Source organism: Lolium perenne, chromosome 7 (assembly GCF_019359855.2).
Source record: "Lolium perenne isolate Kyuss_39 chromosome 7, Kyuss_2.0, whole genome shotgun sequence".
NCBI lineage: Eukaryota > Viridiplantae > Streptophyta > Magnoliopsida > Poales > Poaceae > Lolium > Lolium perenne.
Genome location: NC_067250.2, coordinates 20,214,302 through 20,227,224, shown reverse-complemented (window position 1 = coordinate 20,227,224; position 12,923 = coordinate 20,214,302). Strand labels below are relative to the sequence as shown.

At 48.9% G+C, this 12,923-nt stretch overlaps 2 protein-coding genes across 2 annotated transcripts; one reads left to right on the top strand and one right to left on the bottom strand.

Moving 5' to 3' along the window:
• Window positions 1-290: 290 nt before the first annotated feature.
• On the top strand, window positions 291-2,172 carry LOC127316204 (protein MOS2-like). The gene is made up of 3 exons (XM_051346614.2): window positions 291-701; window positions 764-1,560; window positions 1,902-2,172. Exons 1-3 carry the CDS (start codon window positions 291-293, stop codon window positions 2,170-2,172), a joined length of 1,479 nt encoding a protein of 492 aa, XP_051202574.2.
• A 6,467-nt stretch (window positions 2,173-8,639) lies between these two features.
• On the bottom strand, window positions 8,640-8,945 carry LOC127313652 (transcription elongation factor 1 homolog). The gene has a single exon (XM_051344133.2). It carries the CDS (start codon window positions 8,943-8,945, stop codon window positions 8,640-8,642), a length of 306 nt encoding a protein of 101 aa, XP_051200093.1.
• Between the last annotated feature and the right edge of the window lie 3,978 nt (window positions 8,946-12,923).

Below are 12,923 nucleotides of genomic sequence, written 5' to 3'. Positions count from 1 at the left end.
TTGAGTAGTGTTTGCGTCCCCACGGATAAACTAAACATTTTACGTCGGGTTCCTGGGCTTGGGTGCACACCCATTTATCAACAGCGCTAGGCAAACAATCTAGCCATACAAACTTACGGCCACACTTACGGTACACCCGGGGCTGTTCCGGACACGGGCCACGAAGGTATCGACCTGTCAGTCGATTGAAACAGGGATTCCGAGACAGCTTTGTCTTGAAAACGAGTAAATACTAGACACAGATCGCTCCCACCTATTCCCCTCAGATTGCCACCGCTCACGAAGTCGCAATGGAGAAGAGGATGAAGCTGTCCTTCTCCATCCCCTCAAAGGCCAGGTCGTCCACCAACCCCGTGGCCGCCGGCGGCTTCCGTCCCGACGACAACGTGGGTGACTCCACCCCAGCCCCTCTGTTCATCACCGTGTTCGAAACCTCGCAAACCCTAACCCCTGACGTGAAGCCTGCCGTCCTCCCGTGCCTTTCCAACTCCGGCCGCTTACTCCACCCCCGATCCGGCGAGCCGACAAACGCCTCCACCGGCGCTGGCAGCACCAACGCCGTTCTCGACACCTCGAAGGCGCCCGATAGAACCTCCTCCTCCCACACATCTTATGGCCTCATCACCCGCAATATTGCCCCTGATGTGAAGCCTGCCGTCATCCCGCCCCTCCCCAACTCCGGCCGCTCAACCCCAGATCCGGCGAGCCCACGGGCGCCTCCACCAGCGCTGGCAACTCTAACCCTGTTCTCGACACCTCGAAGCCGCCCGACAATCCCTCCTCCTCCCGCACATCCTATGGTCTCATTGTCCGCAACAAAGCTGCCCCAGAGTCGGCTGATGCTGCCGGGGAACCAGTGACTTGTCCAGTGGCTGCCGATGGCCACAGCACCGCCAGCGGCGACCTGATGCTGCGGCGGTACAAAGAGGACATGGCCGTCCTCCCCGACCAACCTGGTGTAGAAGAGTATGATGAGGTACCCGTGGAAGGATTTGGTGCTGCCATTCTTGCTGGCTACGGCTGGAAGGAAGGCGATGCAATTGGAAGGAACTGTACCAAGAAAGAGGCAAAGATTGTCCAGTATGACCACCGCACCGGCCCACAAGGTTTAGGATTCGATCCCTCTAAGAAGAGAGACATGGAGAGGAGAGATCAAATGCAGAAGTTTCCCAACGCTCGAGCTAGCCGACAATCCAGTACCGTCTGTGGGAGTACTAATAGCTTCAAAGTGCCAAGTTTACATAGCCATATCAGAGTCAGGGTGGTGAGCAAGAACATGAGCAAAAGGCTATACATGATGAAGGGGAGAGTTTTGGATGTGACTGGGCCGACGACGTGTGACATTGTCATGGACGATGGGGCAGAGGTGGTGCAGGGCGTGGAACAGGATATGCTTGAAACAGTTCTGCCGCCAGTGAACGGGCACGCGCTCGTGCTTTGCGGCGAGCACAAGGGTGTGTACGGCCGCCTTGTTCAGAAGAATTTCGAGGAGCGCGTCGGAGTTTTGGAGGATGCTGATACGAGAGACATGATACCCGTTGGGTTGGACAAGATTGCAGAGTACGTTGGGGATCCGGAGTTGATTGGGTACTGACATATCATAGCCTCGCGGCCTCGCCCATGTAATTTCTGCTCTCGCGCACTACTAGAGAAATCAGATATCAGTAAATAATGGAACTGCTAAACTGAATTGCGCTTGTGTAATTTAGTTTTGTAATGAACATAACCTTCTCAGTGTTAGAATGAGTATCGTATACGTATTCGTATACACTTGTAATACGTACAATATACGTTATATAAATATTAAGATCCCTACCCGGTGAGGCACACCGGGATAGGCCACGCATATTTTGTTTCTCTCTCTCGTTAACATGGTACCAGAGCGATCGATCTTGACCTAGGTCGTCGCCGCCGTCGTCTTCCGCTGCCGCCGGCGCCCTCCGCGTCTTGCTCTCCTCCGCCGTGATGGCGTCTCCTTCTTCCGAGTCCACGCCCACGACTCTTCCGGTGGGAACGGTTACCACCGCGATCTCTACCCCGAGCGCGCCGCCGCCGGCGCCCATCGTCTCTGCCTCGCCCGCGTCCGTGGGCGCGCCGCTACCGCCGCTCGGCTCCTCCGCGTCGTCTGTCTCCGCTTTGCCCGTGGATGGAACAGCTGCGCTGCAGGGGTGACGCCAATCGCGTCGCTGCTTCCATGGAGCATGCGGCCGCTGCCGGACTTGGAGGTGTCATGGCCGGATACCCCGGATACGGGGCCATGGCCGGCTTCCTTGGTGGTTTTCCTGGGTATGGGTATTACCCAGGCTACCCTGGATATCCTATGTCGGCGCAGATGCTCGGGTCGTCGAGTTTGCAATCTCCGTCGCTGCCGCTGTTAGGGTATGGCTCTTCATCGACACCGCCACCCTCACCCTACAGCCCCATGCCAAGGCCCCCGCCCGTACCCACACCGACGGCACCGCAACAAGGTGTCTTCCCGGTTCATGGGCTGCCACCCGTCGTCAACATTGCCTCGTCGATCTCTATCAAATTGACGAGCGACAATTACCTTTTTTGGCGTGCACAAGTCGGGTCTCTACTTCGCAGTCATCTCCTGATGGGATATGTTGATGGCACGATCGTGTGTCCTAACCCCCATATCGTTGTTCCTCATGCCGGTACTATGCATCATGTTCCTAATCCGGCACATCAACATTGGATTCAACAGGATCAGGCCATTCTCTCGGGGTTTGTCTCATCGATGACGGAAGGTGTACATGGCATGATTATGTTTGCGGGCACTTCCGCGAAGACTGGGAGACCTTAAGTGGAGCTTTTGCCTCCACCTCTATTGCCAGATCCTCGGCGATTCGACAGGAGATGGCTGAACTGAAGAAGGGAACCAAGACTGTTAATGTCTACTTTCATCAGATGAAGGCTCTCGTAGACTCTCTCACTAGCATCGGTGAACCTCTTCGTGATGCGGAATTTGTCTCCTATGTACTCGCTGGACTTGATGAAGAGTACGATGCCCTCTACCAAGTGGTGACGAATCGTCCCACTCCTATACCGATTCGCGACTTGTTCTCGCAGCTTCAGGCCACCGAACAGCGCAAGTTGGCTCAGCGCCGCTCCAGTGGTGCATCTTCACACTATCCGGCTGCAAATGTGGCTGCCCCTCCACCTGCTGCCTATGCCGCCGTCAGCCGCGCCCTCTTCCGCCAAGCCTTCGCCTCCTCCTACCACGCCAAAGTCCACTACCGGACGTGCGGCTGTTGTATGCCAGCTTTGCGGTGTTCCACGACATGTGGCGTCTTGATGTTACAAGCGCTTCAACCGTGACTTTCTAGGCATTGGCAATGATGGTTCTAATACGGAGAAGCAGTTGGCTATGGCAATGACGGCCTCTCATGGCTCTCCGGGGTCTTCATCGGTATATTCATCATGGTATGCAGACTCTGGCACGACGCACCACATCACCCATGAGCTTGACAAGCTCACCTCACGCGAGCCCTATCATGGTACCGACCAGGTTCACACAGCCAATGGCACAAGTATGCGCATTCATAATGTTGGTCAAGCTGTTTTATCCACTCCGTCTTCTAGGTCTCTAGCTCTTAATAATGTCCTTCATGTTCCTAAAGCCACTCGTAACTTGTTGTCGAGTAAACTTTCACATGATAATAATGTCCTTATTGAACTTCATCCTCATGATCTTTTTGTTAAGGACATGGACACGAGAGCACCCATTCTTAGAGGTCGTTGCGGTGGAGGTCTCTATGAGATTAAAGCACCTGTCATCAAGCAAGCCCTTTCCAGTGTCAAGGTGTCGCGTGATATGTGGCATCGTCGCCTAGGTCATCCAGCTTTACAAGTCGTTCAGCATGTTATTCGTAGTCATGAGTTACCATCTACACATGAGTCCAATAAGATTGAGTCTATTTGTGATGCTTGTCAGCAAGGGAAGAGCCATCAGTTGCCCTTTTCCTTGTCTACTCGTGTAACAAAAGTTTCTCTAGAAATTATTTATTCCGATGTAAGGGGTCCTGCCCAAACCTCTGTTAGTGGACATCGCTTTTATGTGAGTTTTGTTGATGCTTATAGTCGCTTTACTTGGCTTTATTTGCTTAAGCATAAATCTGATGTCTACGATGTTTTTCTCCAATTTCAAAAACATGTTGACCGCCTCTTAAATCGCAAGATTATTCATGTCCAAACTGATTGGGGTGGTGAGTATGAAAAACTCCATCCTTTCTTTCATAACTTGGGTGTCTCACACCGTGTGTCATGTCCTCACACTCATCAACAAAATGGTACCGTTGAACGTAAGCACCGTCACATTGTTGAAACCGGTCTTACTCTTCTTGCACATGTGTCTGTTCCGTTATGCTATTGGAATGATGCCTTTGCCACTGCCTGTTTTTTTATTAACATGCTTCCTAGTCGCACCATTGATATGAAAACTCCTCTTCAGAAACTCCTCGATGAATCACCTGACTATACCTTCTTTAAGATTTTTGGTTGTGCTTGCTAGCCTCACCTTCGACCCTACAACAATCATAAGCTTGATTTTCGTTCGAAGAAGTGTGTGTTTCTGGGCTATAGCTCTCTTCATAAGGGATATAAGTGTCTTCATGTTCCATCTAAAAATGTCTATATTTCTAGGGACGTCATTTTTGATGAGAATGTGTTTCCCTTTGTCAACATGCCAAACTCGCATACTCTACCACTGTGTCAGAGTCTTCCTTAGTGTCAGCTGATCACTTTATGGATGTTGCACATTCTTTGCCGTTGCTCACTAACCATTGTGCAGGTATCGGACGTGGGAGTCATCTTGAGGTGTTGCCGCCGTCTTCCTCACCATTTTACGTCGATCGTGGACGTCTCTTGCATGGCCCGGCATTGGGCTACGGGGAGCCATGCAGCAGCACACCCAGCAGCCATGTGGAGTCGGCTCCTGCCTCGGGCTTGCTGCCTGCTCAGCCATGCAGCAGCAACACTGCTTCGGCTCGGCCCGCCTCGGGCTTGCTGCAGCCGATGGAGCCAGGCTCCCTCACCTCGGCACCCATGCCCATGCATGGAGCGACCGTGCGCGCGTCTCCCGTTGGCTCCCTCGCCTCGGCACCAGCTCCCGTGCATGGCACGCCCGCGCGCGCGTCTTCAGCTCGCGTCGCTGCCTATGCATGGCACACCCGCGCGCGCGTCTCCCGCTCGCGTCGCGTCTGCGCCCGTGGATGGCGATGCGTTATCTTCGCCCGCGGATGCTGGCCCGTCTACGCCAGTACGCGCTGCGTCGTCTAACAGCGACAGTGTTATGCTGTCTCCCGCTGCACAGACGGATGAATCTTCTGTTCCCCCGGACGCAGCATCGTCTCCTTCACTGGTACAACCACCACCGCCACCTCCGCCCCCGCCAACCGGCCCTATTACTCGTCGTCGTCTTGGCATTCATCAGCCGAAAAAGCATACTGATGGTACAGTTGCCTGGACTTGTGCTCTGGCTGCTCATGCCAAGCTCAAGCATACTCATGAACCTCGGGATTATCACGAAGCTCTTCGTACTCCTCATTGGTGTGATGCTATGGAGACTGAGTTCTCTGCTCTTCAGGCTAATGGCACTTGGAGACTGGTTCCTCCTGTACCCGGGGTCAATTTAATTGATTTTCGTTGTGTGTTTAAGGTGAATCTTCATGCGGATGGATCTATTGAGCGGTATAAGGCGCGTCTTGTCGCTAAGGGGTATAAGCAGCGTTTTGGTCTGGACTATGATGAAAATTTCAGTCCTGTTGTTAAGCCTGCTACTATTCGCCTTGTTGCTCTCTATGGCGCTCTCTCAGAGGTGGCATCTTCGTTAGCTTGATATTCAGAATGCCTTTCTCAATGGTTATCTGGATGAGGAGGTATATACACAACACTTCAGGTTAACGCCGTTTGTTGCAAGCTTCTCCTGCTTTTGTTCAGCTTCATATGCTTCTTTAGCTTTCTGAACCAAGCACTTCAGGTTATACCGTATAGTTAACTTGTTTTCATAGAGATAGACAACGTCCTTGTATAATTCTAAGAGTTTGCTAATATCCATCATCTGTCAATATTTAGCGGCCTCATTCTGTTTGATTTCTAAATCCCTGAGTGAGAACATCTGACATAAACATACTACTTCAGTCGATAGATAAAATGACAAGTTTCCTGGCATATGCATTGCATACTAAAACACCTACAGGCAAAATTAACATTCACCACATAAGGATCGCCAAGGAAAATTCCTTCGTAAGGATAAGACATCTTCTTCACAGTTGTTGCAAAGTTTGAGTAATCTCCAGTCTTCGATATCGACTCCAGAAATCGTCATAAACTGCTCATCAAGAAGATTGTGCGGGTACTCAGAATGCGCCCTCAATATCTGAGGAGCTTGTCATCAAAGTTTGATGAATTTCTCGCTTTTCCTTCATTTTAGCACAAAACGGTTCGAATAAGAAACAAAAAGATCAAGATCCGTTGGACACTGCCCTTTCTGGAGACCTCATCGGAGACGTCCTAGCAAAAAGATTGTGGCCGGTAATGTGAAAGACGGCCTCGTCAGAGACATCAATGGAGACATCAATGGAGACCTCAGCGGAGACCCCTCGTAGCAAAAAATAAATGCTATGCTATTGTACGCACGAAATTTGAAACAAAAAAATTATTCCTATGTTGCAAAATCGACGCAACATTTGTAGCAATTTTTCCCAAGTATTGAAAACATGAAAAACAAATTACAAAATTTCAATAAAAGAAACATAGGAAAATCAATATGAGCATGTAGCAAAAAAATCACCTATTGCCTTCACCGATGTATATATGTTTCCATCACACAAATTATGCTTCTTTGCTAGTCCAATCCCTCTACGACCGGTATATATGAATAAAAAATGGAAAAGACTAACGGTCACTCGGGGGATCCCCACGTTCGCTTCCTCCGGCTTCTACGCCCGACACGTGTCATCCGCATGATTACATCGATGGATGGACCCCACCCACGACCTGATCCCCTCACATGGCTCCTCGTCCACTCGTTCTCCTATCTCACAGATGCGGCTTCCAAGCTCCACGTTGACCGCGGCGGCGGCCGATACTCTTCACCATCCAAACCCTCACTAGCGATGGCCCCTACTCCTCCCTCTCTTCGGCATCCGTGCTCATGTCCGTCTAGATGCTTTGCGCGGTCTGCCCGTCCTCGCCATCGCCCCAACATGGCAAGTTCATCGCTCGGTGATGGCACAGAGGAAGCCTAGGCAGCGTCAGCAAGTTTGTCCGGAGCCGCCATCTCGTCTGATGTCGCCACCGGTTCCTACGCGTTCACTGACACTGATTCCTATGCGAGCGTGCTGCTATCATTGATTCCTTCTCATATGCCGACGACGGATGCAGCTCCTCGTCGTTCTATCATGCCGGCAACCGCGACGACGGCGAGGATGGCAGCACAGCTCCGCGCCTGGTGACCACCACGGCGAGCCGAGCCAGGGCAGTCGACGACGATGTTGCAGATGGTGTCTCCCCTTTTGGGACAACCTCTCTGGTTGGAAGTGGTGAAGGTGTGTGTAACTACATAAGTCGTCCGCGTCCGCTACAACAAACAATCATCTGTGCTGCAAGCTGTTGGCCTCTAATACTACAAGCCTACATGGCTGATGTTGCATATGAAGAGTGGCGGCGCTACTGTAGGTTCACACCGTTTCTACCATAGGTCGATGATGATGCTACTATCAGTCTGTTGCTACCTCTTTGGGTATTTTTTTAGCGCTAGTGGAGATTTGCTACAATTGTTTTGTGGTTTTGCTACAGTAGTACAATATTATTGCTACAATGTATCCACCGCGAAGTCGGTTTTGCTACATTAACACTTTTCTCACTTGATGTTTCATTGTTTTGCTACAATAGCACTTTTTTTTTCCTACAATCAGGTTCGTTTTGCTACGCTGGTGCTTTTATGAAAGCAAAAGTGAGATTTTAGGTGAAGATAGAATTTTCTGCAAACAGACCGTTTTTGCTACATTATGGAAGAAAAGGCGGAATTGGGGGCTAGTGTGACACGTGTCACGCTCTAGATTGTTAAATCTGCCTAATCTATTGCCCATCACTCCACTTAAAAATAGAGAGTTTTCCTACTCCATCTGATTCATATATAACTTGTCACTAATATGGATGGGTCTAGAACTAAAATATGTGTAGATACATCTATATTGGAGGGAGTAATAAACATCTCTTTTGGAATTAGGGCATAAATTGCAATTAACTAAAAAATAATATTTCAGTTAGTAAGAAGTCGTGATGTTTTGTTGAACATAAAATTAGAAAATAATACTGGTCAAATTATGAGTTATGCATTGTCTATTTATAACTGGAGCAAGACTTGGCCGGAAGGCTCGTGGGTACTGCGATGCGTGCTTGTAAAGGATTGATCGAATTCTGCCGAGCGTGCCAAAGAAAAACAAAAAAAAGCTTCATCAATCGTAATAAACTACTACGAGTGAAATTACTTCTCGTTACATGGAGCCTCAACATATTCAAGATCGTGATATGCGCACGATTACATCTGATTTATCGGGCAGCCGAAGGGTACAAGAGTACAAATCAAGCTATGCAAAGGAGAAATTAAAGATGGGCCGACCCATGCAGGACGATCACGCGTACTCGCCGTCATCGTCGTAGTACGAGTCCCGGGGAGCTTGCTCGACGCCTTCGTTGGCCTTCTCGCACTCGTCGATCCACTCGCCGTAGACGTCGATGGGCTCGGTGAGGGCGTGCGCCTTGGTGGAGTAGCTCTCCTTGCACACGAAGCAGGCGGCCTCGGCGATGCAGTTCTTGAGATCGATGGTGCACTCGACGCTGCCGGCGTGGTTGCAGAACGGGCAGCAGAAGAGCGTCTCCAGCTTCTCCACCTTCTTCTTGGGGGCCGACTTCGCGCGCGTCGACTTCCGCTTCCCCATCGGTGTCGATCGACCGAGCTAGGGCAGCTATGCTATGTCGCGACGGCGGTGGCGGCAGATCAATCGGGGGCGAGGCAAAGTAGGGGTTACTAGGAGAGGGGAAGAGATTCAGAAGACGAGGGTTTTGCGATGCACGGGGCAGCGCGCGCCGCCGCGTCCTGGGTGTGCTTATATTGATGGAGCTTGTTCTTGTTGGTTAACCGTGTCGTAGTCGAGGTTGTTTCTTGTTCCGCGCGTCCCGGTGGTTACAACCGGTGTAATTGCGGATTTCTCCAGTGGTGTCCTGGCGCGGGGCCGGCCTGCATCATGTTATGGGCCTGAAGAGGCCCACTCCCTCAGATAGCAAACCATGGCCACCGTATCCGAGGCCTTGTTCCTGCCATTGATTGCAGTCCTAAAACTATCCTCACACTTGCTAGTGCCAGGTCCAAATTCTCTTCCAATTTGGAACCAGGTCGATACCTTTGGCTAGATAAGCCTTGTGATCCACACGTTGTACCGGTTATTATTGAAAGCTAATAAAATACCCAATTGCTAAAAAGTGCTTGGATGCTCCCTGTCAAACCGAGCACTCGCTCGTGAGCCGTTGGATTCGCTGTTGACGGACGGATTTCACGCGGCTCTGGCGACCGGAACCCACCTGGACGCGGACCGTTTCGCACCTGAAACCCGGACCATCCCCACTTGTTTTTTGTCGTCTTCTGTTGTCGATTCGGAGAGGCAGACCCGCGACGTTTTCTCCTCCATTTTCTCTTCCTCTTCTCTCCATCGCGATCCCAAATCCCCTCTCGCGTTAGGGTTTCTCGGTGCTGGTGGCGGAGCTCGGCGATCTCGTTCGCTGGCGGAGGCCGGTGATCTCGGACGCTGGGAGTTTCGCCGCAGGGGACCTTTCCTCGTTGGTGGTAGTGTGAACCGCGCGGTAGCGCGGCGAGCTCTGCGCCGGGGAGTGAGGCTTCCCCGTCGGTGTTCGGCGACGATTTTCGGCAGGGGGGGGAGGAGGTCGCGTGCGTCGAGGTGTTCCATCTGTCGACGCGACCAGAGAGTGCGCGGCCACTCCATTAGCCAGTCGTCGAGATCCGCGGTGTTGAGCGCGGCGGTGGGGATCAACAAGGCGGGAGATCTAGGTGCGGTCGTCGGCGGGGTGCGAGGTCACCAAGTTTTCGGCGTCCCAGAGGTTTTTTCTAGCTTCATCCCCTGCTAATTTTTGCTTGTTGTTCGTACATTTTTTTGGAGCGAGCAATTCGATGCATAGGTAGTCCCCTGCAAAATTACTTTCGTGGGGACCAATTCGAGCCAATTCGAGCCAATCACGAACTAATTTTCGTGGTTGTTGAGGACCATTTCGAGCCAATCACGGATTAATTTCTCTTGAGGACTTTTTGCTGGGTAGCTGCTGGCGTATAGTTCTGGTGGTACTGCTCTTGATTTTTTGCTGTGTGTGCAACGCATGTGCCAAATCATAATGTACAAGGTAGATGCAATGGTAGGCATGGTGCGTTACTTCATAACAAATCATGGTGCGTCGCCGCGGAGTAGGTGGCCACCATGGCGTTTCTACATCTTCATGTTTCTACATGTTCAAGCCAGCTGAGAGGGAACCAGTAATTTTGCTCTCGATCGATGATGATGAGGAGGCTGCAGAAATGGCACTACGTGAGGAGGAGTTCGAGCTGTAGATTGTTTTTGTGTGCTGACGATACGTGTTGATGGGGAATGCACCTCTACCTATTCATTTTTTTCTACTCCTTGTGATGTTTTGATCATACTATACAGATGCAAATTTGCAGCTGAGACCAGGGATAATTGGATTGCTTGTGTTGCATACCAGGGAGAGATCAGTCACTGTTTTTCATTACCTTCTGCTTCGTCTACGCTCACTTGTTCTTTTTTCTGTATGGGCAAAACAATTTCATTTGTATAGTCAGAACATTGATTAACATCTTTGTTGATGCCTCATAGTTTGAAAGCAAGGTCTAGTACAGAGCTTTTGGTGAAGAGACTTTTATGAGGATTACTAGTAGGGATGTGCAACTTAATATTTAGTAGGTATACAACTTAGGAATTGTGGGGTATGCATCTTAGCACATTTGTGAATTTCACCATCTATAAAATACCCCAAAATACTAACTTAGCAGATTTTTTGTGAGTGTACATTTTTATTGGGGTGCAAAATGCAACTTAGCTCATATGTGATCCAAGACAAAAGGTAGTTGACAAATCATGGTAGCCGATTTTAGTACTAACTTGTGTTCCTTAGCCAACCAACTTGGATTAGCAGACATGCCTAAGTTGCATTACTGAAACAACAAACTTTTGAATAGCAAACATGTTCAAGTTGAATCACTGAATCAACCAACTTGTATTAGCAAAACATGCTCAATTTGTATTAAGTCGATGCTTTTCTATTTTTCCACACTTAAATTTATTTTTTTACAAAAATTCCAGCACTATCATACTTTTTTAATGCATGTTAGTTGGTTTTTCAAACATGGCCAAGTTGGTTTGAAAATAAATTTAGTACTAACTGTAGGCATCCTAACTGTAGGCATCCTAGATGCATGGACTTTCAAGTTCATATGTAGTTGCATTTTTTGTCATATGTAGTTGTGTGCAACTTTACTATAGTTGTTTTTGTAGCCAACATAGTGGCAGCGATGTACAACTTAGACGTGGTGATATATTTTTTTTTGGACAGTGGATGCAACTTAATCGTAGTGTGGTGTACAATTTAACAATAGTGGGTATACAACTTAACAACACTGAGTATGCAACTTAATTTTTGTTTTTTATATAGGTATTTATTTGCTTCCTGCTCATAAATTCGGCACATGCAACGGAAAGGGAAAGATTTACCATCGGAATAAAAAGGCAAGGAAGTTACTGCTCTTCGTGCCTAGAGGAACAGCAGAGCACATTCCTCCTGAATTTACCCCTGGCCAACAAAATAAGTAGCGTGCATCGGCGGAGGCGGCAATGGCAATAATACCTCTGACAAAATTCAACACAGTAGCATATAGTGGATGCAGCTTAACAATAGTGGCTATGCAAGTTAACATTAGTCTATGCAACTTAGCATCGCAACTAAAGACTTCTTTAGTTTTTTTTTAAGTTTTCATTTGTGTGTAGTTCCACATTTTTTAAGGGTTTGATTGCTGTTTTGGGTATTTTATAGTTGCATAGTTTTTTTTAGTTGCCTAATGCATTTTTTCTCTATTTCTACAGTGTCAAAAATTCTGAAATTATGAATAAGGATAATGATAAGCGGTCCCGACTACGGTTACCACAAGTTTCTGGAGTTGTCCGAGAAACAACTATCTCAACAGCAGCAGCACCTGCTCCACCAAATGTTTTCGCAGCCAGGAACTCTGTTGACCCATCCAGAAATGCAGCACCGAAGCCTGCAGCTGCCCGACGCTTTAAGGTAGTGAGTTTTTTGTACGGACTTTTCTCTTTTTAATCTTTTTTACATATTTTTTTTTCGTAATTCAATGTTTTTTTGGGTTTCAACTAACATTCCTTCTGTTATGTTCAGCTTGGAAGGAATCGAGCTTCCCCTGCAAGGTTGTTTAAACTTAACAAGATACTTGTGCCAGCTCAGAAGGAACTCATTGAAGAATGGGGCTGGGGAGGAATGTTAAAGGTTGAAGCTAAAGAAATGCCCGTTGACCTGAGTATGTGGGTGCTTTCATGCTTCGATCCCATAAGAAGCGAGCTTGCCATTCCTGGTAGGGGGAGCATTCCGGTTACTGCTGACAGCTACACCAGGATTTTTGGGATCCGAAATGAAGGCATGCCTGTTTGTTATGAAATGGAAACGGAACCAATTAAGTTCATGAACGAAGAGTATGGAATAGAAAGTGGTTCAGCACCAGACTTTGTTGATTGGTGCAAAATGATTTCAGACATGGGAGGTTCAGCAGATATGAAGTTCCTCCGTGCATATTTTGCGGGAGTAATCAGCTGTTTCATTAGCCCTAC